This window comes from Berkeleyomyces rouxiae, assembly GCF_048999995.1.
Source record: "Berkeleyomyces rouxiae strain 22BRR77 chromosome Unknown BrBRR77_ptg000012l, whole genome shotgun sequence".
In the NCBI taxonomy this organism is placed as follows: Eukaryota; Fungi; Ascomycota; class Sordariomycetes; order Microascales; family Ceratocystidaceae; genus Berkeleyomyces; species Berkeleyomyces rouxiae.
The window spans coordinates 450870-477403 of record NW_027396502.1 but is presented as its reverse complement, the minus strand read 5'-3'; the positions used below and the strand labels follow the sequence as shown (position 1 = coordinate 477403).

At 54.9% G+C, this 26534-nt stretch overlaps 7 protein-coding genes across 7 annotated transcripts; 4 read left to right on the top strand and 3 right to left on the bottom strand.

The window, feature by feature from the left end:
- Positions 1 to 554: 554 nt before the first annotated feature.
- Positions 555 to 1650, top strand: BROUX77_007422 (uncharacterized protein; the record flags this gene model as incomplete). Its single annotated transcript, XM_073752515.1, has 4 exons — positions 555 to 618; positions 672 to 714; positions 799 to 839; positions 947 to 1650. The coding sequence occupies 4 exons, from the start codon at positions 555 to 557 to the stop codon at positions 1648 to 1650; spliced, it is 852 nt and encodes a 283-aa protein (XP_073601715.1).
- A 435-nt stretch (positions 1651 to 2085) lies between these two features.
- Positions 2086 to 4681, bottom strand: BROUX77_007421 (uncharacterized protein; the record flags this gene model as incomplete). Its single annotated transcript, XM_073752514.1, has 2 exons — positions 2086 to 3209; positions 3271 to 4681. The coding sequence occupies 2 exons, from the start codon at positions 4679 to 4681 to the stop codon at positions 2086 to 2088; spliced, it is 2535 nt and encodes an 844-aa protein (XP_073601714.1).
- A 2979-nt stretch (positions 4682 to 7660) lies between these two features.
- Positions 7661 to 9956, bottom strand: BROUX77_007420 (uncharacterized protein; the record flags this gene model as incomplete). Its single annotated transcript, XM_073752513.1, has 3 exons — positions 7661 to 8574; positions 8643 to 9878; positions 9941 to 9956. 3 exons carry the CDS (start codon positions 9954 to 9956, stop codon positions 7661 to 7663), a joined length of 2166 nt encoding a protein of 721 aa, XP_073601713.1.
- Positions 9957 to 11269: 1313 nt separating this feature from the next.
- On the top strand, positions 11270 to 13144 carry BROUX77_007419 (uncharacterized protein; the record flags this gene model as incomplete). Its single annotated transcript, XM_073752512.1, has 2 exons — positions 11270 to 11732; positions 12252 to 13144. The coding sequence occupies 2 exons, from the start codon at positions 11270 to 11272 to the stop codon at positions 13142 to 13144; spliced, it is 1356 nt and encodes a 451-aa protein (XP_073601712.1).
- Positions 13145 to 13555: 411 nt separating this feature from the next.
- Positions 13556 to 17059, top strand: BROUX77_007418 (uncharacterized protein; the record flags this gene model as incomplete). The annotated part of the gene is made up of 1 exon (XM_073752511.1): positions 13556 to 17059. One exon carries the CDS (start codon positions 13556 to 13558, stop codon positions 17057 to 17059), a length of 3504 nt encoding a protein of 1167 aa, XP_073601711.1.
- A 603-nt stretch (positions 17060 to 17662) lies between these two features.
- On the top strand, positions 17663 to 18733 carry BROUX77_007417 (uncharacterized protein; the record flags this gene model as incomplete). Its single annotated transcript, XM_073752510.1, has 1 exon — positions 17663 to 18733. The coding sequence occupies one exon, from the start codon at positions 17663 to 17665 to the stop codon at positions 18731 to 18733; it is 1071 nt and encodes a 356-aa protein (XP_073601710.1).
- A 1640-nt stretch (positions 18734 to 20373) lies between these two features.
- On the bottom strand, positions 20374 to 26114 carry BROUX77_007416 (uncharacterized protein; the record flags this gene model as incomplete). Its single annotated transcript, XM_073752509.1, has 4 exons — positions 20374 to 20937; positions 21001 to 25298; positions 25356 to 25679; positions 25937 to 26114. 4 exons carry the CDS (start codon positions 26112 to 26114, stop codon positions 20374 to 20376), a joined length of 5364 nt encoding a protein of 1787 aa, XP_073601709.1.
- Between the last annotated feature and the right edge of the window lie 420 nt (positions 26115 to 26534).

The following is a 26534-nucleotide window of genomic DNA, read 5'->3' as shown; positions in this document are numbered from 1 at the left end:
GACTGCAGGGCGGCCTGACCTCTGCAGGCGCGCGGCAGGCCAGGCTGGAGTCAAGTTTGTCTGTTCTCACCGCCTCTTACCTGGGAGGCCAGTGGCCAGGTCTTCCGCACCGGCGCTCTTCATGGCGGGCCATGGAGGGCAGCCAATAGCAGAGACACCGAGGCCATCTGGGACGGACACCTTTGGGCTTTATGGCCCCGTTCTGCATGCCGCATGTTCTTTGGCGTTGGCTGTGAGATATTGCGAATGTCTGGATCTTGCGTTGCTTGTGGCCTAAAGGGAGTGCTAGCCCATCTGCACCGCGCCCCGCTTTTCTTCATTTGAGAGTGCTGGCGGGACGCTGACAGCTGTCAGTAGGTAGCTCCAGGTGTCTGGCTGCCCATGGCACCTGGCGGAGCTACCCCACTCCCGTCGCAAAGAAGCTCAGAAGACTTATACCGGCCGGCCGGCATCGTACACTCATCGCCGTAGTGTATCGTTTCGAAGGCCGGTCTTTGAAAGCCCTTCTTACTGTCTCTCTATAAGCACCCAAACCTTCCCCTATCCTGCCCAACATGCTTATCAAGGAATCCCACGTCGATGTGCCCATGTCGGTCGACGGCAAGGAAACTTCCATGCGTGAGTGATGTGCCGCCCACACTATACAGCACGCCGAGCTAACTTGCAGCCAGGCATTTTCGTCTTCCACCCGACCATCCCTCAGTTCCCCAATGCGTAGGTTCGCCTTATGTGTCCTTGATACTGTAGTCCCAGTCTGCCCCTTCCGGTGACTGACTCCCCCCGCGTCTCTCGAGATAGCAAGTTCCCCGGTGTCGTGCTATTCAGCGAAATCTACCAAGGTGCGTGACAGTTCACGGGATTCCAGCCTCGGTTTTCCTCCCGTGGTTGCCCCTTCTCCTCTCTTCCCTTTACCCGCCTCTCTCGCCCTGACCATTTGTGCCCCCAGTGACCGGCCCCGTCGCGCGTTTCGCCCGCCAAATCGCCGGCCACGGCTACATTGTCGCCGCACCAAGCTCGTACCACGACTTCACGGGCCCCGAGCCGCTCGCCTACGATGTGCCCGGCACCGACGCCGGCAATGCCTGGAAGATCGCCAAGACGCTAGCGTCGTACGACGCCGACGTCATGAGCACCGTCGACCACCTGCTGTCGCTGCCCACGTGCAGCGGCCGCATCGGCGCCACCGGCATGTGCCTCGGCGGCCACCTGGCACTGCGCGCGTGCCTGGACACGCGCATCTCGGCCTGCGTCGCCTATTTCGCTACCGACGTGCACAGTCGTACGCTGGGCCCGTACACCGCGGCCGACACGACCGCACAGGGGCCGTCGGATAGCACACACACTATCGATCAGCTGGCGCGCATGCGCGCAGAGGTCGCTATGATTTTCGGCGTCATGGATACCCACGTGCCTGCTCCCGGCCGCGACTTGGTGCGCGCCAAGCTGCGCGAGGCCGGCGTGACCACTAGCTTCTACGAGTTTGCCTGGGCCCAGCATGCTTTTATCCGCGACGAGCTGAGCAAGGGCCGCTACGACCCTGCCATTACAAAGGTGTGCTTCGAGGTACTGTTGGAGCTGTTCAACCGTATTCTCAAGACGGATCTCGGCGAGCGAGACGGCGCACCGCCGAAGGTTGAGCATGTCTGCTAAAGATCACGCCATAAAGGCCATAGATTGACTACACGTCAGGCAATGTCATATCACACAGTTAAAATAAGATCAAGATCCGGGTTGGGTGAGCCTAAATCGACTCCCGTGTAATAGATATCAAATAAAAAAAAGGCACATTTCATACTTTCGTCAGAACAAATAAACACAAAAGAAAACATCCCGGATAGATGGCAAAACGGTATATCCACACACCGAGCGTCGTAATGGCCGGTCAACGGGGTTCCCACTGCCATTCTGCGTGTTACCCAACACGCCCAGGAACATTAGACGACACCCAGAACAAAGCAAATACATGTGCTGTCCGCCCTTTGTAGGAGGATACATCTCGAGCACTAGGCAAACACAATCTAGAAAGCAAATCCAAAACAGAAATATGAGAAATATAAAGACACAAACCACAATACCCCACCCCTTTTAATGGCGGCTGCTCTTGGACCGTCTTACCAGCTCGTCATGATCCTGGGGAGTGCTCAGGTTCACCGTCGTATATTGCGTCGACGAGCGCTGCGGCACCGCACCTTGCACTGTCTGTGCGGTGCGGGTTCTGGCCAGCTGCGCCTCTTCGTCAAAGTTGCGCCGGGACTCGGTACTCATCCGCGGAGGCGGTGAGATTGGAGTTGATAGTGTTACCAGCGGTGCGGCGGGCGCACTCTGTCCAGCCATGCGCAATCCGCGGCGGCTGTCCCGGCGCGACGGCGCTGTGCTTTCCCAGTCAGCACGGAGGTGTGATTCTGCCGGCGACTGCGGGCGTCGAGCGTTGATTCCACCGAGCTTATCAGCAGAGGCACCAACGTCGAACGTCAACACATCGTTTTCAGGCATCAGAGGGGCCATGCGCAGCTTGTCGTTGGCGAGAGCAGCTTCCTGTCGGTTCTTGGAAGCCTGCTCGTCGGTAATAGTTACGCTGTACGAAGGGTTGGTCGGACCACCGGCAGGCTCGGTACCGCCGCCAGGAGCATGCACAGGAATCCTCTTAACAGCAGCGTACAAAGCAGTAATGAAACGGCTGCGGCGTTGAGCGCGGATTCTTTCGTCGTGCCAGTTGGACTTGAACTTGATGGTGATCTTGAGCTGCAGCTTGTCCAAATCGCCAACGCCAAAGACACCAATGCCAAAGTCGGGGTGAAAGTCACGAGAGTTGGCTGGATCGCGCACAAAGTTCTCCATTTCCTGACGTAGCAGCTCAATGTCATCCATGGATGTATCGTAACTGACATTGAGATCAATGGTTTCATTCATGGCCTTGGAGCGCGAAATATTCTCAACCCACAAACTATTAAGAACAATGTTGGGGGCTTGCGCAACCTGGTTTCTGTCAAGGCGGTTGAAAACTGTGTAAAGCAGAGAAATTTTTTCGACCGTCAGAGCAGTACCAGTGATCTCGACGCGGTCACCGACATCGAAGGGGTGCTTCACGAAGAGGAAAATGCAAGAACCAAGGAATTCCTGGGCTGTGACGGAGAAGACAAACGACAGGGTCAGAATCGAAGTGGCAGCCGAGGCAAGAGTAGTGCTGAAACCAGCCTGGAAAACGAGAACTGCAGTTGATAGTGGTTAGTATGGCGGGGGCAAAGGTGAGAAGGGTTATCTGGAACCTACCAAAGATGAAAATAGAGGCGATGAACACGCAGAAGGTCAAGACCTCGTCAAAGGCCTGCAGAGCCTGGCCAATGTCCTTCATGCCCTCAGAGATAGCCTTGCGCTCGCGGCCCATGTCGACGACCTTGCGAACCATTTCATCAATGCTGATGTCTCCATTGCCATCGTTGTCAATAGCCGAAAAGGCCTCGTCAGCCTCGTCCTTGTAGTTGAGGCCCAGGACTTCCTGAATATCTTCAGGCATCAACGAGTCTCTGTCTTCAACAACAAAGGACATCCAAATACGGCGAGCCAAAGCTTCGGACGACTTCTTCTTCTCCAAGGCCTCAATGACAATCGAGTGGGCCGAGTTGGGGTTAAAGACATTCTTACCGGTAATCTCGGAGGCGATGTTACCAAACACCGAGGTCACCTTGTCTCCAAGACGGCCGACATCGCCAATGAACTTGCGGGGCGCGACATTCCCGCCCTTCTTGTTGCCACCAGCGAGGATGAGGTTGATGCTGTCGGTGATGACGTAGTCTTCCTCTTCAAATTCGGGGCAGTACATGGGGAACAAAGCCCGGGAGGCATCATACAAGAGACCTAGGAGGTAGACCTCGCGCTTCGAGTCCTTGATACGGTTGGCAAAGGAGCGCTGGTGGTATGAGATGCCAATCATTTGCACAACGGCCTTTTCAGCCAGGTAGACGGCAGAGCAAATCATGCCGGATAGCAGCATCTTGGTCAGGATCTCAACCCAGCTGACGCCGGCCTTGTCGTAAGCATTGAAAAAGGTCTTGAAGCTGATCCATGAGGCCAGGGCCCAGAAGAAGAGAGACAAAGGGATTTCCAGGTTCCGCAACACAGTGGCATACTTGCGCGTGCCAGAGCTGACAACACCGCACAGGAAGAGGAAGGCAACGGGAATTATGTGGGCAACGATTTTACCAGCCCATAGGGTTAGCCAAGCGATCATGATCCAGATCCAGAGTTTCAGCTGAGGGGGGCCGTGGGCCTTGTTATCGCCTGAGCCAACATAGAGATCATAGCGGTGGTCGGTGAGAATGAGTACCACAATTGGAATGGCCAGCAACATGGCGACGGGCACGACATAAACGATGTAGCGCATGATGGGAGAAAAGCTGACAATCTTGGTGTACAGGCGGCCCATGGCATTGAGCTCTACTTCGCCGCCCGTGTCGCTGCGGTCGAGGCCGGTGGCCTGTTTGCGGCGACCGCCTAGGCCGCCAGAGCTTTGGGGAATCTTTTCATCGCCTTCGTCGCTGCTGGCGATGCCAACCATGGTCTGGGCAGCCTTTCGTGCGCCGGTCGAGGCATTGGTGCGCATCTGCGACAGCGGGATGCCGTCATCGTTGTTGGTGTCGTTGAGAGGCATGAATCCGGTTTGTCGTGGGGACAGCGGTGACATTGAGGACTATGAATCCCGGCTCGGGCGAGGAGCGGGGAGCACGGGATCGGAAGGTGGCGCCGGCTGCCGGGTTTTGGGCGAGTTGTGGTGATAAAGAATCAGTGAGTCGAGGTTGCCACGGAGGAGGGTGCCCAGCAGCTGAAATCTGGTGGTCCAAGCGGGACAGAGTCTAAGTGCGGGCTTTTTTGTTCAAGTTGTTTGGCAAACAATCAATGAGCCAAGCACGCAACAAACACAGAGGTTGACAAGAGGAAAAGAATACAGGAGAAAAAGAAAGAAGAAGAAAAATATCGAGGCCGATGTTTTATGTGGTTGTCACATTAGCTAAAAGACAAACGCCAGGCATGCAGGGAAGGAGCCAAAAAGAGCAGTGGCCAAGACGGAGCAGGAGCTACAGGGCGAAGGCAAGGCAAGAGCCAGGGGGAAGGATGCAAGGGCAGGGGTTAGGCGAGGACTAAAAAAGCGACATGCGGAAAGAGCGTTGAGGAGACTGGTAGTTGCCTCCAGGCACAGCGGTGGCAGGACGACCAAAGTAGCTATACTTGCTTCTGCAGTTGGTTGGCTGGTAGCTTCTATGTACTATTACAGGCAAATGTGGTGGTGGAGGTACACACAGATACATGGCCTCAGTTCGGCACACAATCGCGTATATCGACATCGATGGATATGCACTCCATGCTGCTATGAAGCACTCCCACTCAACGAGGCCTTTATCTACAAGCCCGCGATCGGCAAATTTCGACGTGTTATTAGACGATGGATGGAGGCGGTAACCGTGGTGGTCAAAAAAATGCAAACAAACGTCATTCAGCACAGCACATCACCTTCCAAAGAAAGACCAGCGAAACTGAGGAGGACCCTCCGCCAGCCCGGATCTCCAAGGCAGTAAGAAGTATGACATGACCGAGTCCCGGGCCAGGTATCTGTGACAGTTGTGCTACACAACCACAGCAGCCATGCTGGCCAGGCACAAGTGCCTCCTTGTCAGCCAGCACCAGCAGCCGGCAAGCTCTTTTGCTCCTTCACGACTAGCCAAGCCGTCGCACGCAGAATCAACACGAGACACCACACTTGAAGAGCAATACACGGCCATCACACTCTGAAAACCCTATGGTGTGTTGGCAATAAAAGAAACAAAAAACAAAGACACAAAATCCAGCAACTGCGCTAAGGATCACAGCGCCCTCGGACCGACTCCACTTTGCACCCACAATGTCTACGTAACGTTTGACGACTTTTGAACCTGCCGCACAAAACCCGGGCAGTTGCGTGTTTCCCCTGCTTGTCCAGGGCAAGAGCAACCGGCAATTATTATTGAGCCATTCACGAACTGGCACTTTGAGACCGTCGTAAAAAAATGAAAAAGAAAAGGCGGGGAAATCATCAATGAGGAAAGAGCGGTATCACGCACATCCATAGCGAACACAAGAAACAGGAGCACGCCAAAGACCAAACAGGCAGGAGCCCGACAACAACGCCGTGGGCAACAGAGGCAGGAGCCTGGGCTCAACGACAAAACAACAGACAAAAAAAAACAACCAGGCATGGGCTCGACAATAAAGTGGCAACAACCCCCCAGCTAGGCAATTGCAAAGCCAATAACACCCCATCCATCGTCGGCTTTGTTTCACCTCGTCTTTATCGAGGCAGACTTGACAGACTAGGGTTTCCGCCTAGCTCTAGGGTTGTTTGCATTCTCTATCATGAAACACTCCCTGTCCTCCCGGCCAGCTCGAGCATCTGTATGATCGGAAGAATATCATGCCACCCACCGCCTGTCTCCGTGCGCAGGCCATCCAGTCATCACTTTTCGTCCAATACGATGGTGTCGTGGGCTGGTTGAAAGAGGCGCTTTGCTTTCATGCTCTGCTGATCCCGAGGCATGGCAACGCGTCTAAGAGCAGCCGCGGCAGGCCGCAAGGTGTGGGTGGCTGTGGCTGTGGCTGTTTGGTGCTGTTTAGTGGCTAGAGCCTGTTATAGCGGTGCTCTATAGTGGATAAAGAGCCCTGTAGCGCCCGGGATGACCCACTGAAGGCGCCGTAAGGACCAGCGTGTGTCAGAGAGAAACGCCAGATGTCAAAACGGCTCTAAAACAAGAGTCTTCTCCCTTGGGGCTTTTCCTGCAGACTGTCCGATTTTTCTCTATTTTCTCTCCTGCAGTCAATGGCACAGAAGCCATGCGTCGATATTTTCAGTCTGGTTGTCTTTGTTTTTATTTTAGTCCCCTGTTTCATGTTCTGTAGGGCCGCTCCTGGGGGAGCCTTTTTTTCTCATTTCTTTTTCAATGTTTTTCCAATCTTTTTTTCCTGACCTCCCTGAGCCTCTTTTCTTGTCCGTATTAGTCGACTATTCTACCTATTGTATCCTTATTCCCCCACCCCTTATTTCCGGCCCTCCTCGTATCCCTCCGTCTTCACCTCCGCACTTTTGCCAGTGCAGCAATAGAGCAACAGGCCCGTTTCATAAACACGCAGTTATGTATTACGTTAGATATACACGATGAAATCTTGCCAAATAATCTTGCGCTGTACCGGAGCGTCTCTTGCCCGTGGCGGCAAGCCACGTAGATCAAAATGTCCCGGCTCATGATATTGCACATCTACCCGTGATGTGGGATTGGGCCATACACAAGGAGACAAGTACTCCTACCCCTCGTGCACCACCACAGCATTGCAGTGCAGGCCGGGGTCTCAGCTCCATGCAGTAATACTTGTATGCCTGTAGACACATGCACCGGCCCCCGCCCACGAACCGCGTCTCCGTGTTGTTCCCCCGCGTCCTGCATGTGCTTCCATGCACCACGCCAACTGAGACACCCACCGACTCTCGAACAAAAGGGAGGTTTGCACATCGTCTGCAAGGCGGATTCGTGCAAGTCTAGAACCTCATGCCAGTACAAACCACGTACGACATGTGCCATGCCTCTCTCACTCCCTCCCCTCTCCCTTTGCCCCTGTTCCTTCCGCCCCCCGCCCCGCTTTAGCGTCGCCGGCCCCCCGTACGAGCCACCGGTGGCTCGAATCCATCGTCGTCATCGTCCTCCACGTCATCGTCACTAATCTCCATCACCGCCGGTGTTTTCCTCGCTGCTATACTTCGCCCTGCAGCTCGTCCTGTAGTTTGGCTCTGCGAGAAATCCAGCGTGGTCTGCCTTGCAGCCGCAGTACGCCGCGTGTTCGTTGTAGTTGTAGAAGCAGCCCGCGTCGCCGCTGTTCGTGAGCTGGCGGCTCGTGTCTCACGCTGGACTCGTGCCGGCGCCGGTGCCGGCTCTGGGTCGTCGTCTATATCGTCCATAACTACGTCGTCCTCGGGTTCAACGACAGCCTTGGCTGCTCGACCACGGGTCGTTGTTTTGCGCGCCGGTGCTTTGGCCGGGGCTGCTTTAGTCGCTGCCGTCGTAGCGCCCTTGCGCCTACCACGCTGTGGTGCTGGTGCTGGTGCCGGTGCTTGACTTTCTTCTGCGCTATCATTTGCCTCGTTTACACTTATCTGTGCTTCAGGTTGGTCTTCCCAGTGTCCTTCAAGGTCTGAATCCCAGCCACGTGGCCTCTCGCGGATGCGGCGCGAACCTTTGATGGTCCATGTACCTGCCGCAAACTTCTCGTCCAGCTGCACGCGGTACGACTCCATAGCGGCGTCGAGATCATCATCGTCCGAATCGAGTGCGAGCATCTGCTGTACCTGGCCGGACAAGGACTCGGATACAAAGTGTTCCATGGCGTGCTTGTCATCCTTGGATACAAACTGGTTCACTGCATCACCAAAGGGCGCTTGGGGTAGAATCTTGAGGGACTGTGCTTGGAGAAACTCTTGCACAAGCACATCAACTTTGACACCTGATTCGCCTGAAATTGCGCCTTCTTCAGGGAGATTCACCTTGGAGCCTTTAGAGGCTGGCATTCAAACCCGTGTCAGTATGTAGTTATCAAAGTATAATCGAGAAAATAAGAAATACACCTACACTTGATTACTGCCGTCTTTCGACGGTGGAACAGCACCACGTCATTTGTGTTGGCAACCCGGCCCACAAACCGGTTCGAGAAGCGTTGCGGGTTTTCCACGTCAAAGTTCCCGCCCTCTTCAGACGGCGAGTACTCGACCTTCAGTCTGATGAGTGGCAGTGGCATACCCTCCGGTGCCGCCTCTGGATGTGCCTCAAGCCAGCTATCCGTGGCCTCGCCAATCATTTCGTCGACCACCTCCATCAGTCGTTTGGTGACTTCTACACGCATGTCCTTGCGCGCATCGACACGATCAAGGCCCTTGAACTTGCGCTCTTGGCTCAGAACAATCTCGCGCGTGACAAACGGCCGCACTGTCTTGAGCGGAAGCTTATCGACAGTGAATTCGCGGCCGCGCACGTTGACAATGGCTACGTGCTTGGACACCGCTTCACCAGGGCACAGCGAAGTGGCCACTGACGACCCGGGCTGCATGACATGGAAGCCCGTTTCGGCATTTTTGCGTGGCTCGACTAAGCACTCGTGCTCGTGGCCCCAGACTACCAGTTGCATCCAGTCAGGCAGCACATTTTCGGGGAGATACGAAGTGGCTGTGTGTGCGTGGTGGTTTTGGTGCACGGTTAAAAGGTTGAACCATTCAGATTGAGCCTCGCCGGGACGGAACCACTTGACCTTGTGGTCGCGGAAAGTACGAAACATGCGCTCGTCCCGCACATTGCTGAGTCCGTAGAGGGCTAGACGCGTGGTGCCCTTTTGCAGCAGGATGGGCTTGGCCTCGATGTTATCGGCTTCGGGAACACGGCCGAAATAGTTGACCAGACCAGCAACCTGAAGTAAATCCAAGGAGCACAAGTGGCCGTCGCCGCTGGGATCGTCATGGTTGCCGTGTATGCTGAAGACGGGGATAGCAATATTGATGTCCTCGTCCTCGTAGTTGACCTTGGAAAATGCACCCTCAAACACCTCCTGCGCGTCGCTCAAAAACTCCAGTTCGCACGGCTTCATCCCCAAGCAGTTCTTGCGCAGCGATCGCATCACCTGGAACAGGCTCTTGCGCGACGGCTTGTTATCGTGGAATAGATCGCCGCCCAGCAGCACCATGTCGACATCTTCAGTGCGTGCTAGCGTCATGATCTCGTCAAAAGTCTTCCAGCTGTCGTCCTTGCGGATGGGATCGCGCTCCTCGTAGCCCACGTGGTTGTCGGTGGACACAAGGATGCGGATGGTGTTTTCATCTAGACCGTGAATAGGCTGGGGCCATGGCACAAGCAGAAAGAAAATGATAAAGGAGGCTTACCAGAGAGGTCCCCCATTTTGTGTAGATGGAGACAAGTTAAAGCCGTGCTACGTTTTGTCGTTGGCGCATAAGCTAAGCTCGCGCAAGCTTTGGGCACCCATAAGTTTGGTGCCGCTCCATGGATGGTGGTCTTCACGTAGTCACGTGACATCATAAATGTGGGCACTTGTAGGCATGTAGATCCCAGGTGGTAACCTATTGTACGGAGCACACAACTTGTTTCTTTTGCAACTCTCGGCTGCGTGTCCCAGTTTTTCGCGACTACCACATGGCAGCTCAGGAGTTATACGGGGAAACGAATAGTCGTCATCGTAGGAAAAGCTGAGACGCTCCTGCTTTCGACGCCATGAGCGGCTCTACCGGGTAAGGATGTCCGCCCTCGATAAAGTCTTCCTTTATAATTGAATCTTAAAGTAAGCTCTTTCACATACGACCATAGCCTGCGGAAAATACGGGGTCCCGTCTGCTCCCCCTTAGTCAAGCCACAGAGCGCCGAACCAGTAGTATGGTGGGTGACCACATGCGAATCCTCGGTGTTGTATGTCTTTTTGATTTTTCTCCACTGAATTTGGTGGTTACACAAACATTATCATCACGACAAATCTTGTCCATGCCTGTTGTGATATCAAGTCCCAGCCACAAAGCCAGCCACGGCTCAGCCACATCACGTGAATACATACCCCGCCTGCTCCTCCTAGCATACATGAACCCGTGCCCTGCTACATAGAACTCTCCCTTGAATATACTTAATTTCCATGCAAAATCTCAACAATGCCTGGGTTTTTTTTTTTTTTTTTTTTTTTTTTTTTTTTTTGCACGCGAAGAGACCGCCTGTTGCAGGCCCCTGTCGCATGTCCAGAATCGTAAACTTGGCTTGGTAGAATCTTCATCGCACGTGCTGCGCCACGACGTCGGTCTCCTGGACCATCCGCAAAGTAGCCCTCAAAGACACAATGCCGGCGGCTGTTCTGTAGATCCGGAGATCATTTATACTTGTCTTAAACCCGAATTCCATGAATTGCCGCGCATAGACGCCTTGCGCGCTCCGCGGATACTCACTCGCCGGAGGCTTAAGCGACGTAAGTTAAACGAGGATACATCACCTCGGATAGATGTACGTTCGTACAGCTCGCAGTCAGATCGTACCCCTGTCGTCTCGGTGAAAGCTAGTAACTTGTCGCGGCCCATGGCTAGAGAACTACCACTGGGCCATCGTGTGTCGTAAAAGTAAAGATGCTCGTCTTCAGATGAACACCAAGGAGTTAGGAGATATACACTCGGCAGACTTGCCGGGTCGGGCCCGTGGGGAATGAAGATAGCCCGCTCGCCATGTATAACGAGCTGGTGGTGTCTTCCTCGACCATATCGCTTTTGGTTCTCTTCTCCACCACTCACTTCTGCATCTGCATTTTCTGCACCAGAAAATACGACGACGAGGACAACTACCTGGACCGCGAGCCCGTCGACTGCGGCGCCGACACCTGCACGGGCTACGGCTGCAACTTCACGCCCTACGACCTCGACGCCATGAAGATGGGGGCCCTCGGTGAATACGATTTGCACTCGGTGATGCATAACAACCTCGCCACCTACGGCTCCTGGGACATGGTCGGCAACCCGCTGGAGCCCAAGGCCGAAGTCGAGTTCCCCCCTCTGCCCGACTATCCCTTGGTTGTCGATGCCCAGCGCGTCTGCGAGCTGTACCCTGAAAGCCGCACGAGTGTCTGTGGCAACGGCATTGTCGAGGCCGGCGAGCAGTGCGATGATGGAAACAATGTCAACGGTGACGGCCGTACTGTAGAGTACACTACTGAAGAAGCCGGCCCATCGACTACTAGAAAGTAATGGAGAACGGCGAGAAGTCGGATGTTGCCGAGTGTGCCAACCAATGCAAGCCTTGGCCCGGGTCCAACCCCTTTCGTTGCTTCTTGCTCATTCAACATGAGCAGATTGATGGCTGATGATTTAGAGAACCTGTTAGCAATAGACAATACCTGCTTTGTACTTTGATGTCCCCGAGTCCTGCCACAATGTAGTTTGTGTTACACAAGACACACGACATAGAAGCCCCCAACCGCCTCCTCCTCTTCCTACTCCACCACGTTCTATATATCCAACTATCTCCCCCCTTCTGCCACATACGACCACAGCTTGTAGAAAGCACGGGATCCCGTCCGCTCTCCCTTAGTTAACCCACAAAGCGCTGGATCAGTACTACGGTGGGTGACCACGTGGGAATCCCCAGTGTTGTATGTATTCTTTTTCCTTTTTCCTTTTTCTCCATGACTTGCGAGACATCTCACACATTCAGCATGGAAACTCCAAGTTGTATGTGTTCTGCCGTTTGAAGCTGATCCGAGGCATCCAGATCCTGTCCTAACGAAGGCCAACGCGGGCATCCCCCGCGGCGAGGGCGCAGGCACCGCCACCGCCACCAAGACGGGCTTTGCCCTGACAGCCGTCCGTGACGTCGGCAAATTCCTCAGCCACGCTGAGCGCATCCGCGCCAACCTGACTGCGGAGAAGGTTCACAAGAGGGATGCTTGGTCCAAGTACATCGTACACGGACTGCCCACCTCGATCACGGTCGAGGACCCCAAGACCCCCGGCGCCGTGATGCTCCACCGGGTCACCCTAGACGATGTCCGTCAGGATATCGAACAGGCCTTTGGTGTCGTCTCCGCCAGCGCCACGCTGTCAAAGTACGTTGGCAAGGCAGGCGTGCCCACCTTCCGCGCCCACATCGCCTTCCACGAAGGCCTGGTGTCCCCGTCCGCGGTTCCCCGCCGCGTAGCGACACTTGGAGAGCTGCACATGGTCTCCGCAGACAACACCCTGGAGCGCTTCCCGTTCTGCACACGCTGCCGGGTCCGCCACTTTGACCGCAAATGCCCGGCCGATACCGAGACGCAGTCGTCCACCCCGGCTGCCGCCGCCCAGGGAGACAAGGCCCCGTCCCCAGCGTCCTCCCAGGCGCCTTCCACGGCCGTCACCTCGGCCCCCCCGGCCCGGCCGTCGTCACAGACGAAGAGCCCTTCAAGCTCCCAGGCTTCCCCCTCCCCTGCCTCCTCGGCACCCAGCCAGCCATCGACCGCCCCATCACAGGCCGCCCAGCTGCAACCCTCCCCCCTGCCCACCTCCAGCGAGTCCCCTGAAACACGGGATTCAATGCAGGTAGACGACAATGACGAGGAACTTCTGTAAATGTTAGGACACCCTAACGACACAGTATTGCAAATGATTTCTGCGAATGTGCAAAGGTCCTGGACCTGTGCACAGTCGTTGCTACACAAGGCGCATGAAGACCAGGTGGATGTGGTCTGCCTCCAAGAGGCCCCGTCTAGCGCAGACCCGGGGAACAGAACGTTCCCTAGGCACCCCTCCTATCAGGTAATAGTCCCGGAGGGTAACTGGCGCTCGAATCCCCGAGTCGCCACATACATTTCGACAAAAAGACACGGGCTTCGCTTCCAAAAGGCCTACATGAGGGAAGAACACCAGGATGTCATCATTGTGGAGGTCCTAATCGGGGGGCACACGTACAGCATCGTAAACCTTTACAATGCCGGGACAGGTTCGGCTAGGACAGGGGAGGCGCTTCGTCTTCTGACCAGCATGCAGCCAGGGCCGCGGTCTGTGGGAGTGGGCGACTTCAACCTCCACCACAGTGCCTGGGACCCCCGATGCGCCACGGACGACAACGACGCCGAGCTCCTACTGGCCTGGATGGAAGAGCGTGCCCTTCTGCTGGGCAACGCGGATGGGGAGCCAACCCACGAGTCAGGGAGTGTCATAGACCTTACCATAATGTCGTCGCCTCTTTTTGTCACCGGGGCGAGCGTGGAGCTACGGGACGATCTGACATGCGGAAGTGACCACTTCCCGCTCTTGGTGTCCATCCCGCTGCCAGGGCACACAGTGGTCCCGAGCCCCGCGGGGCGCTTCCTCATGGATAAGCTTGACAAAAAGAAGTTCGACGCGGCATGCAAGGCCGGCGCGGCTCGCCTGGACGACCTTGTGAGAGAGTACCGGAGGTCAGACGGCCAGATCCCGGAGAAAAAGCACATTGACGACTTCGCGAGACTTCTACAGGATGTGATCCTGGACGCCCTGGTCGCATCAACGCCCAAGTCTCTGGGCAAGGCCAAGAGCTTCCCATGGTGGAACAAGGAGTGCAGCGTCGCGCGTGCGGAGCAAAGCGCAGCGCGGAACAGGGTGGAAAAGGCAACGACACAGGCCGCAGCACAAGAGGCCAGGACCGAACGCCGCGAAGCCAAGAAGCGCCTCAGGCGCGCACTCAGGAGCGCGGCTCGGGCTTTCTACGCCGACTTGCTGGCGAAGGTCACTGATACCCGAGACCTCTTCCGTATCGTGAAATGGAGGACGAAAGCTCCGCACCGCCACTCCCCAGCACTATCGCCGGCGGACGGAGCGGAGGCCACGGTACAAGACACCACGGAAAAGATCGCTCTCCTTCGCAGCGTGCACATGCCTTCCGCCCGGCCAGGGGACATCGAATCCCCCGCCCTGCAGGTGGAACCGAGGACCTGGGGCTCCAGGACGGAAGCCCCGCCGACACGCGCCCGAATCACCAGAGACGAGGTGGAAGCTGCTCTTTGGAGGCCGCGCAACACTGCCCCCGGCCCGGACGGCCTCTCGAACAACGTCCTGAAACTGGCCTGGCCCTCCCTCAAGCGGCAGGTCACCCATTTGTTCAACGCAAGCTTCTTCTGGGGCCACCACCCTGCCTCCTTCAAAGAGGCTAAGGTGATCGCCCTGCCAAAGCCCAACAAGAAGGATCGCTCGTCGCCACGGGCCTACCGGCTCATCTCGCTGCTCCCGACCCTGGCCAAGTGCCTGGAAAGGATAGTCGCCCGCCGTCTCTCGTGCTGGGCGCTGGAGGCAGGTCACATCCAAGACAACTACGCCGGTGCGGTTCCGGGGCGCAGCGCCGAGGACATGTGCCTACGCCTGGCGCACTCTCTCGAGCGCACAGCCGACCTCAGGGGTGAGTCTTCGGTCCTCACCTTTGATATCAAGGGGGCCTTCGACGCCGTGCATCCGAACCGCATGGTCAAACGACTGGCGGACCTGGGGTGCCCGGCTGGAACATGTCGATGGGTGTCCTCGTTCCTGGCGGGCAGGCGGGCTTCCCTAACCTTAGACGGCGTCTCCGACGCTCTCCAGCCAACAGGTGGCAGCCTCCCACAGGGCTCGCCCATCTCCCCAATCTTGTTCATGCTGTTCATGTCGCCGCTGTTCAAGATGCCACTCCCCTGCACTCTCCGTGGGTACGCTGACGATGGTTGCCTAGTCAACTCAGACTCGTCCCTCGAAGGCAACTGCTCGGTTCTCTCCCGCTCTCTGGAGCTCGTTGACAGCTGGTGCACGGACAACGGCATGGCGCTCGACCTGACGAAGTCCGAACTTCTGCACGTGACGCGCAAGCGTCATGGACAAAACCCAAGCCTGCGACTCCCCGACGGCTCTACGCTGGAGGCGGTCAGCCCTCGCGAGACCCTGCGCTGGCTCGGCGTGCGCTGGTCACGTAACCTCTCCTTCGTGCCACACATCCGAGACGTGGCACAGAGGACGGCACCGGCCATTCGCGGCATCCAGATTCTGTCCGGGTGCTGGAAAGGCGCCCCGATCAAGGGTGCCCTCACGGCGGTCCGCGCATGCGTGGTTGCCAAGCTGTCTTACGCTGCGGCCACATGGTGGCGCCCAACCCCGCCCGACGCCCCGCTGAGCCGCGGGTTACTGGGGGCCTCAAGCCTCCTCGACCGCACCGTCCGCAGAGGCCTCCGCGCCGCCCTGCCGCTATATTGCACCACACCCTGTGCAATATACAACCTCGCATCGGGCTTCCCTCCCATGCGCTATGCGCTGGACAACCTCCTTGGGTCGGCTGCTCTCAGAGTCGCGCTGGCCCCGCCAAACCACCCCCTCGGCTCCATAAGGCCAATGTGGGGCATACTGGGCGAGCTCAGGAGTATGCTCCCATACGAGCTGTCCACGAGCTTCCCGCCGCCATGCAAGGGCAAGCTACCTTCGACCCGGGCCCCGATCCGGGGTGACAAAGAGGCTGCCGCTGCAGCACACCTCGCTCTGGTCCGCTCCTCCCCCCCCTCAGACCTGTGGCTATACACAGACGGCTCGAAGCTGAGTCCGAACAGGGTTGGCGCCGGCTGGGTAATTATCCAGGGGGGACAGGTCCTGCTCTCGGGAAACCGCCCGGTCCCTTTCCGCGCCGAGGTGCACGACGCCGAAGTGCTGGCCATTGCCGAGGCCATAACCGCCGTCGACCTGCGGGACAAACCGCGGTGCCGCAAAGTCTGGATCTGTTCAGACAACATGGCAGCGGTGAGTAGACTCACGTCCCGGGACGTCAAGCCCGGAACCTCCGAGGAACACCTTCGGAGAGCCCAAACAATTTGCGCGGACTGGTTACGTCCCGACGCCAACCATCCGCGGCCAAGACCGTGGCCAGATGGAGCCATTAAGGTGGAAGCGATCTGGGTTCCAGGCCACTCCGATGTCGTGGGCAACGAGCTCGCCGACAGACAAGCCAGGTGGGGTGCAGACATAATCACCACAAGGACTGGCATGTCACTCTCCTGGGCACGCAGTGAATTCCGCGCCCGGGTCACTACCGCATTTCGCGCCTGGTGGGAGGCAGAGGGTCGCAACTCCAGACCTCACCTGCGCCGCCCGGTGCAGGCCCCGAAGAAGGCTTGGACAAGTCTCCTTGACGAGACCGATCGCAACCTCGCCCGCGCGGTGCTGACAGCTTTGTCAGGACACGGCGACTTTGCGGCCTATCACCGCCGTTTCGAGCACGAGGACGCCGTGCCCTCCTGTCCCCTCTGCGGAGCCGACACGAGCCCGGAGCACATCTGGGTTTGCCACCACAACCCACAGCGGGTGTCCAGCAGCTTCTTTCAGAAGTTGATCGGTACCAAGCGCGGAGCCTGCTGGCTGGCCGCCAAAGCAGCCAAAGCCCCCACGGCCCTGTTGGCTCACCGCCGCATGAGGCCGGACACGCGGGCGCAAGACGCGGCCCCTCCCGCACTCCCTCTGCCACCTGGAGACGGCGTACCCTCGGGGTCTCCCCCTTAGCGCGTTTGCGCTGCCATCACCTCCTTTTTCCTACTTGTTTCTCTCTTTATTTGTACTTCCCTTTGTTGTTTCCTTTGTTTTTGTTTTTATGTTTGGTCTGCATCAGCGGCGAGGCCAGGACTCTGGGCCAGGTTTGGGGCCACACAAGCAAAGGACAGCCTCTGGGCTGGGCGGGTGGACACACTTTAGTCATTACACTTTGTGCGGGGGGTTTCTGTATGCATGGTTTGGATTTTAGGTTTCTGTTTCTGTATGTAATTTCTGGTACTACTTGTAGTCCCCTGTCGTATGCCGAGAATACCTCGCGAGTAGACAGGTAAATAAAGAATCAATCAATCAATCAATCAGATCCTGTCCGGTTGTTGGAAGGGCGCGCCGATTAGGGGGGCTCTCACGGCCGTCCGCGCCTGCGTGGTCACGAAACTGACATACGCGGCGGCCACGTGGTGGCGCCCTGGCCCCTCGCCAACCAAGCCTTCCCGGGGCCTTCTCGGGGCTGCCCACATCCTGGACCGCACGGTCAGGAGGGGACTACGTGCAGCGCTGCCCTTATATTGCACGACGCCATGTGTGATCTTCAACCTGGCATCGGGGTTCCCCCCCATGAGCTGCGTCCTCGACCACCTCCTGGCCTCGGCCGGCATCAGGGCATCTCTAGCCCCGGCAAACCACCCCTTAGGGTTCGGAGACACCGATGGTGGCAAGCTGGGTACGCTCAAGAGGCTACTCCCGCACAGGATCGCCACGAGCCTCCCTGCTAGGTGCAAGGGAGTGCTCCCGACAACCCGCCCCCCGCTGCAAGGCGACAAGGAGGCCGCAGCCGCGGCCCACCAGCTACTAGTCCGCTCCTCGGACCCCTCAGATCTCTGGATCTATACGGATGGATCCAAGCTGAGGGATGAGAAGGTCGGCGCCGGCTGGGTGGTCATTCAGGACGGCAGGACCCTGTCCACGGGCAACTGCCCTGCCCCGTTCCGCGCCGAAGTCCATGACGCCGAGGTGCTGGCCATCGCCAAGGCCCTGGCAGAGGTCGACTCATGGGAGAAGCCACAGTGCCGCAAGGTCTGGATCTGCTCCGACAATCTCGCCGCAGTGAACCGGCTCACGTCTCGCTACGCCAAGCCGGGCACCTCCGAGCAGTATCTGAGGCGCGCCCAGATGATCTGCGCAAGCTGGATCAGACCGCACCCAGAGCGGCCACGACCAAGGCCCTGGCCCGACGGCCCACCCGAGGTAGAGGCTATTTGGGTCCCGGGCCACTCCGACATCGCGGGCAATGAGCTCGCAGATGAGCAAGCAAAGCTAGGGGCCAGGACAAACATCTGGCTGGACGGCATGTCGCTCTCCTGGGCCCGCCACTATTTCCGCTCCCGTCTCGACTCTGCTTTCCGCGCCTGGTGGGCAGAGGAGGGACGCGCCATCAGACCCCATCTGCACCGCCCAGTTGAACCCCCCAAGAAGGCTTGGTCAAGTCTCCTTGACGAGACAGATCGCAAGCTCGCCCGCGCAGTGCTGACTGCTCTGTCCGGCCATGGCGACTTTGCGGCCTACCATCGCCGCTTCGAACATGTGGACGCCGTGCTCTCCTGCCCCCTTTGCGGATCGGAGACCGCCCCAGAACATGTTTGGGTCTGCCCCCGGAACCCACAGCGGGTGTCCCGTAGCTTCTTCTAGAAGTTGATAGGCACCAAGCGCGGGGCCACCTGGCTAGCCGCCAAGGCAGCTAAAACACCCACTGTGCTGCTTGCCCATCGCCGCGCGAGGATTGAGGCGCACCCACAGGCCGCCGACCCTCCCGCTCGCTCCCCGTCGAGCCTACCACCGCCCGCCCCTCCACTTCCCAGTGCGGGGGCTCCCCCGGGCCTCTCGGCTTAGCGCGCGCTGCCACTCTCTACTGTTTGCTCGTTCTCCCTTTCTCTCTCTACTTCCTATCTTTCCTTTGTTACTTTTCCTTTGTCATGTTCTATCTTTCTTTTGGGTTTGGTCTTCTACAGGGTAAAGGCCGAGGCTTGGGGTCTTGTTTGGGACCTTACAAGCGAAGGACAGCCATTGCGCTGGGCGGTCGGGGGACCCTCCGTCATTATACTTCGTGCTGTGGGGATTTTCTGTATGCATGATTCTGGGTTTTTGGTTCTTTAGCTTCTGTATGTATTTCTTGGTACTAGTTTTAGTCCCCTGTCGTATGTCGAGAATACCTCGCGAGTAGACAGGTAAAATAAAGACACTCAAATCAAATCAAGCCGTTTGAAGCACCAAGTTGGTCGGCGATATGGCGTGCGCCCCGCGAGCAAACAGCTTCACAGAATTTCTCACCTCACATCAAGTTCTTGTGGCAGTTAATGTCATCATCCCGTAGACCGTAAAAGATGCCAAATGCAATAAAAAAGGTAACCAGACACAGCCCACATACATTCACTTCACCACCAGGCCCTCTCTTTTCTTTTTCCCAAGCCAGAAAACAACAACACATCTTATCTTTACAGATACACTAATTTCAATCAGAGAAAAATAACATCAAGAATGGAAAAGACCACGAAAGTAACCAATAACTAAACGAAAAGAAAAACACATAACACCTCCCGGCTCCCCCATCCGAAGTACAAAAAAATATAAAAATATGAACAAGAATGACACTCCCCCTTCACATCCAAATCAAAAACCACCAGCAAAGTGCACAAAAAAAGAGAGCATTGTCTCATGAAATATCAACCCAACCTGAGTAACTGTCCGGGGAATCAAACAACACAGCAGAAGAGAACAACAACAGGCTAAAAGAAGAAGATGAAAAAAGGGGGAAAAAATACAAGGAGACGCCGTGCGCAAGAACTATAATAATGATGACCCCTCGGTGCCCATGAAAATAGCAGTACACAAGTCCATCAAGAAACAAAGACAAAAGGCATGTCAACGCCCCTTCGTAGCCATCCAAACCCGGTGGCTGCTAAATCATACACCAGAACACGCAATGCAAGCGAAATACTAGTCACAAACGGCTGCTTTTCGTGGCGCGAAAATGGGTATGCTTGTACGCGGTATTGCAATGCGCACACCACGGATGCCACGACAGTGAGAACAAGCATGATCATGGCTACCATTGACAGGGCCCCGATACGTCGCGGTGGATCTAAGAAAAGAACAGGCCTGGATGGATTCGGGGTCTTGAAGCGTTGACGTCCAAAAGGTAAGGAAGAAATGCAAGTAAAAGAAGAATAAAAAACATCTTTTGCAGAAGATGGTGGCAATGGTAAAGGCAGTGTTGGTGTGGGTAGCAAAGACCCTGAAGAATGAGCAACCATCGCTCGGTCCGCAAGCCCCTAAAAGCAGTTCAGCGAGCCCTTCTTCTTCTTCTTGCCCGATGAAATAGCGTTCATTCGCTCCTCTAAGCGAGCCCGCGCCGCTTCGGCTTCCTGTCGTTTCTTGCGCTCCTCTTCGACGTGGACACTCCAGCGGTTGTCCATAGCTTGTGTCTGTTGTTGCCGCTCTTTTAAGTCCTTGATTTCTGTCTCCAGTTCTGTCGCACGCTTGCGCCAGCCTTCAGCATCGACGAGCATCTTCTTGTTTTGATCCTCGAGATCGCCCAGGGCCTCTTCGAGCGTAGCAGTCATTTGCCGTTCCGCAGTTAGATGCTTCTGCAGAGACTTGATCTTGGCCTCTTGGTCATCTTGGACCTGTGCGAATGAGGTGGCGTTGTTTGTGGAATGAGCCTCACTAGAAGCGCCAGGAGTAGGCGAGGTGCCAGCAGGGGTACTGCCAGAAGGAATAGGAGGCAGGGGAATCACAGGAGGAGGTGAGGGACCAGCAACATTGTGCAAGGATGAACTGTTCGAGTTTGAACGGCGAACAGTTTCGGTCAAGACAATCTGGGCGTCAAGCTTGCTCTGTATAAAAAGTTAGTTCATCCGAGTCATTTCAAAAAAAAAGTCGCGGGATAATAATCATACCTTTATAGTGTCATACTCTTTGCGCATGGCCTCCAGCTCGGACTGAATCTTAGCCTTTGCTGTGGTAGCTTCCTCCAGTTGCATTTGGCGCTCAGACTGCAACAGCGACAATCTGTTGCTTGCAATCTGTGCCTGGTCGAAGTTGGTCTGTAGCTGATCCTCCAATTCTTGCACCAAACGTACGTTCTTCTTGTTTTCCATGTCAAGATCTGTCATCCGCTTCTTGACAATAGTCAACTGTTGAGGGACACTGCCAGCGGCAGCCTCAGCCTGTTCCTCAGGAATAAGGTCAGCCAACTCTGCCTTAGCCGAGTTAAGTTCGCTCCGAAGGGTGTTGTTCTCAGCATCGAGAGTCGTGAGCTTGCTTTCCATATTGCCACCCTTTCCAACAGAGGCAGAGAGAGTCTGACGCTCGTTGATAAGGTCTTGGATACGTTCGGTGAGTGTCTCAAGGCTCACAGGAACACCCAAAGCGTAGGCAACCTGTTGGGCGATGTTGATCATGTCTTCACGGGCAGTCGCAAGTTCAGATTCCAGAATACGAATCGTCTCTGAGTGCTCATTGAGAAGAACCTCAAGCTGTTCTTCGTAGCCTTTCTGTTCAGCCGCACACATCTCATCCATCTCCTCTGCATGCTGGGCTCGCAACTCATCAAGGGTGCTTTGATGGGTCTTGACGGCATTCTGGTGAGTAGCAACCTGGACTTCTAAAGCAGAAATCAGATCTTTCGTTTCACCGAGCTCGCGCTCCATGGCATCCTGTTCAAGTCGAGAAGAGCGATTAACGGCCTCCAAATCAGCAATTGTAGCGGCGTTAGAGTTGACGATGGCCTTATACTCATCAATTTCATTGCGTAAGGCTTGGACGAGGTTCTGCTCCTTCTCACTCAGTGCACCACTGTTCAACTCTTCCTGATAACTAATAAGCTTAGTGTTGACATCATCGAGTTGCTGCTCAAGGTCAGTGATTGTAGCCTTCATTTCCGACTCGTTCTTCTGCATAGAAGCCAAAACAGTAGCATGTTTGGCCTCCCACTCAGACAGCTCAGTCTCCAAGCGGGCAATAATCTGTGCATTCTCGGAAATAGTTTCGGAGGAAGGCTCAACGGAGCCCCGTGCAGCAGCAGCAGCCTCTTGTGACTTCTGCTGTTGATCTAGAGCCTTCTTGACGCTATCAAGTTGAACCATCAGGTCCTTCTCACGCGCCTCGTGGCTTTGGCTCATTTCTTTGAGGCGGGATTCAGTCTGCTCCAATTGGTTGCGGAGAGTAGAAACCATGGACATATCACGAGGTGACGCTGTCAAGCTGCTACGTTCACGGGTCAGTCCAGTGATGATGGTCATCTTGGTCTCCATTTCCTTCTTGGCAGCAGCAACGTCGGCTTCCAGCTCTTGGATGCGTTGGGACCGGACTTGTAGCTCATGCATTGCAGCATTCAGATTAATCTCAAAACTCTGCATAGCATCGGGGTTGTCCTCGAAATGTTCAGTTGCAATGGTCCGCAAGGAAGTGAAAGAACGCTGCGCACGGTCCATGATCATCACGTTTTGGCTAGACTTGCGTCGAATAACAGGACTGGATGTCCGAGGCGATCCAGTGTCTGATGATGCGCGGGCCTTGCTGACCTGAGTCTTAAGGTCTTCAACCATGTCCAAAGTTTCCTGGTGTTTGTTCTCAAGTTCCTTGTAACGCTCAGTCAGTTCCTCCTCGAAGGCCTGTTTCTCAGCGGCAAGCGTTTTGAGAGAATCAATTTCCTCCAGCAGAGCAGTGTTGACAGTCTCTTTTTCAAATCCTGGAACACTCTGAATAATCTTGATAGTCCCATGGCTAACAGGGGAAGTTTCCACAGATGTCATGGACTTTAATTCTAAACCAAATACCGGTGCTTGCGATTCCTTTGGGGAAGGTATCACTTCAGCAATGGTTGTATGAACAAGTTCCATCTTAGCTTCGTAGGCATCTTCAGGAATAAGAGAATCATCATCTAGACCATGCTTAATGATGTGATCATCTGCCTTGATAGTGTCTGCATTATCTACGGCCTCTAGGCTAGGCGAATCCAACGCAGAAGACAGCTCCGATGAAAGCGAACGAGCAATGGAAGAATGGCTATTCGATTTAATGCCACTAGATCGGTCGAACATGAACGAATCAGGGCGCGTGCTGGTAGGTGACATCATCGAAATGATAGAGTCACGAGGACGAGCGCTGTTGTGGCGGTTTTCATCAACTACATCCTGGAGTTCGGAGAGTGCTCGAAGAGCCTCCTCATATTTAGCATTGAGAAGGTCCATCTCAGACAGAGTCGATTCGTGCTCAACGCGCAAGTCAACCAGCTCTTGACTGACAGACTCAAGCTTGTCAGCAACGAACTTGGATTGTGCAGGACTTTGTGGGAGGTAGTCATCTGCATTCTCAGTATCAAGGTGGTTCTGTTTGGCGACATTCTCCAAGACCCGTTCCTCATCTTCAGGGATCAGACCCATGTCATGGACGTGCTCTTCATCTTCAAGAATAGCATCTGGGACACTATGGCGACTGACATGAGATTGGCTACGGGAGCGGCCAAATGACCTTCTGCGTCCAGTGCCGTTGGATGACTCAATAAGAGATTCCGGGCGACTATCAGACTGAATATGGTCCAGTTCATACAAGAGAGAGTCAAGTTTTCCAAGACTGCGCTGACGCTCGATAACTTGCTCAAGTCGATCCATTTCGCGCTGCATCAACTCAGCGTCCTGATCAGCTTCGGCCAAGCGCTCCTCCAATGTGGAAATGTAGTCTTCAGCAGTACTCTCGTTCTCGCGAATCCGAGCGATTTCCTTGCGCAGTTCAACAATAAGAGTGGCGTTCTTTTCCTCCCCAGAAGTGTGGCCATCGAGTTTATTCTCAAGGTCGTGCAAGTAACTTTCCGTGCTAGATTCACGATCTATCAGCTTTTGCAAGCGAGCCTGAAGTTGCGTGTTAATTGTTTCGACGTAGGCACATTTAGTTTCTTTTTCGAGTAGATTGGCTTCTGTAGAGGAAAGAGTGCCACGGGTATTGGAAAGAGATTGCTCTAGAGATTGAATAGTCTTCTCATACTCCAAGACAACTTGTTCAACAGCCTGGGCAAAGGTATTCGAGCGTTTCAGACGTTCAGTAGCGTGGATTTCGGATTCGTCTTCGCGCTGAAGCATCAACTCGTTCTCCAGTGCCTCGGCGTCACGAGCCTTAGCAAGCTCTGCAATGAGCTTGGCGTGACGTTGACTGAGAGCCGAATAGTTTTCCTGGAAATCGAGGAGTTGATTTTGCAGCTCAACTTCACGCTCATTAGGCCGGTCTGAGCGGTCGCTAGACGGATTGCGACGATCAGAAACAGACCGCTCTGCGCTGCGAATTTGTTCACGCAGGAATGCAACTTCAGCCTTCAGTCTTTCAATGACGGCATGTTTGTCACTCGTGTCATCGACTTTTTGAATTCGCGGTTTGCTCTGAATATTCCGGGCCCGCTGGGCATACTGAACAGTGTTGAGAGTTTCACTCAAATGAAACTCGGGGGGTGTTACACAGGCAATCATGTACGTTATAGCATTGCCACCCAGTGAGTCTTGCAACAGACGGGTGAGCTTAGAATCTCTGTATGATACATGAGATCCAGCCTGGCGCATGGAAAGCTGAGAGATAACCTTACCCAAGGCAGCCAGGCCAGCATTGATTGAAATACCCTCACGCGCCCGCTCTCCTTGAGCACCGGTGTTCTTAAGCCGTTCACTTCCAGCAAGATCGACAAAATGAAGCTTGCTATCAGTTGTCATCGTCATATCTGAGCCAGAAATTGCCTCGATTGGCATAGAATTGCGGCGCTCGCGAGGGGTCTTGGCTTTGCGCTGTACGAGGTTGAGAGAAAAGACTGCGTGTGATCGTGACGACTTGGCGTTGATAGCGGTAGCATCTGTTTGTCTGATAGAAGAGCCGAAGGCAAGTGCGTTCATGAGATCATCGATTGAGTTGATGTCAACTTGTGTGAGCCCAGTAAGAATGATGTTGCCCTTGGTGTCTTCGCGTATAGTGACTTGGCTGCGGTCCTGTTGGGAGACGTGTTCGGGGGCAAGCAAATCGCGAAGCTGTTCGTTGTAAATTTCAACATATGTAGCTTTGAGTGACCAGTCGCGATCACCCAAAGAAGCGCTTGCGCTTGGAAAGCGTACTGGTGATCTGAGATGTGACATGGAGCTCCGGTTTGGGGTTTTTGTTGGCGGGTTGTTAGTTGTGTCCAGATGTTCGAAAAGCGCAGTCGCGGCACGGGGGATGACGCCTATAATATCAGCGTTAGTTTCACCCATGCATAACAGTTGCACGCGGCTTCACATACCCATTAGCTGGATATCCTCTTGTTCCAAGGGACCAGAGGTTCCCATGGTGAAAGACTTTCCGGCACCAGACTGACCATAAGCCAGTAGAGAGACATTGTAACCTTGTACAAAAGATGTAACACACTCGCTAACATATTCCCAGATTCCATCCTGGCCGACCTCTGGACCAAAAACTCGATCAAAAACGAACAGTTTACGGCCTTGTGGTGAGTCAATAGCAAGATTAGTGTTAGAGGTAACGTGCACCATGGATTTCTGAAATCGTTGAGGAATAAGCTCAAAACCGGGGTCTGTGGGCTTGAGAGGCGGGCGAACTCGTACGGCTAGCACAAGACACGTTAGTTATCAAGACTATTCTTTTTTACTTATTTTTGGTCGAGAACAAGATGCCTTGCTCGATTCGTTGCCACACAAGACGTGCTACATACAGCAAGCATCCTGTGATGGCGTTGTAGACTTTCAGCCAATACACATTTGTCGCAGAGACATTGTGTACAAAGTGTAAATCAGAGGGGGTGTGGATAATGACATCAAGTGATGGCATTTAACACAAGATACAACAGTTAATGCACAAACTTACCGACTCGGACAGCTGTACGCCCATCCTCATCTGAGGCGCGACTGCCAGCAACCTTAGGTTGACTCTGCATGCTCATGCGACTGGTACTGCGGGGAGTGGAAATAGGAGGCTGTGTTGGGCGCACGATGGCGCTTATGGGTCGCGTAGACATTGGAGACTGGGGAGGAGATGTCGCCATTGTAAAGAGATATTTCTGCAGGACACCGGTAAAGTAGAGGCAAAAAAAACTTGTAGTTTTCGAAAGGCGACGCGGGTTTTTCCAGATATTGATTGGATCACCCTCGCCTACACGGACACGAAATAGTGCAGATGCACTCCGGTGTCAAGTGAATAACATGCACAACCGCAGAGGAAAAGTCACAAGTTGTACACTAAGGGTACTCAGGGCAACTCAGTGCATATCACAAGGAAACTGACAAGACACGAACGCGTGTTTGTGGGAGTCGTGTGTGGCGCTTTTGTACTTGGAAGTATGTCTATCCTGCGGGGAAATATGCCGACAAAAAAATTGCTGGAGAAAGAGAGAAACAAGAAGAAAAAAAAAAGAGCTCAGCCCAAAGGGTCAATGGGGGGAAAACAAGTGTCGTACAACAGTGAC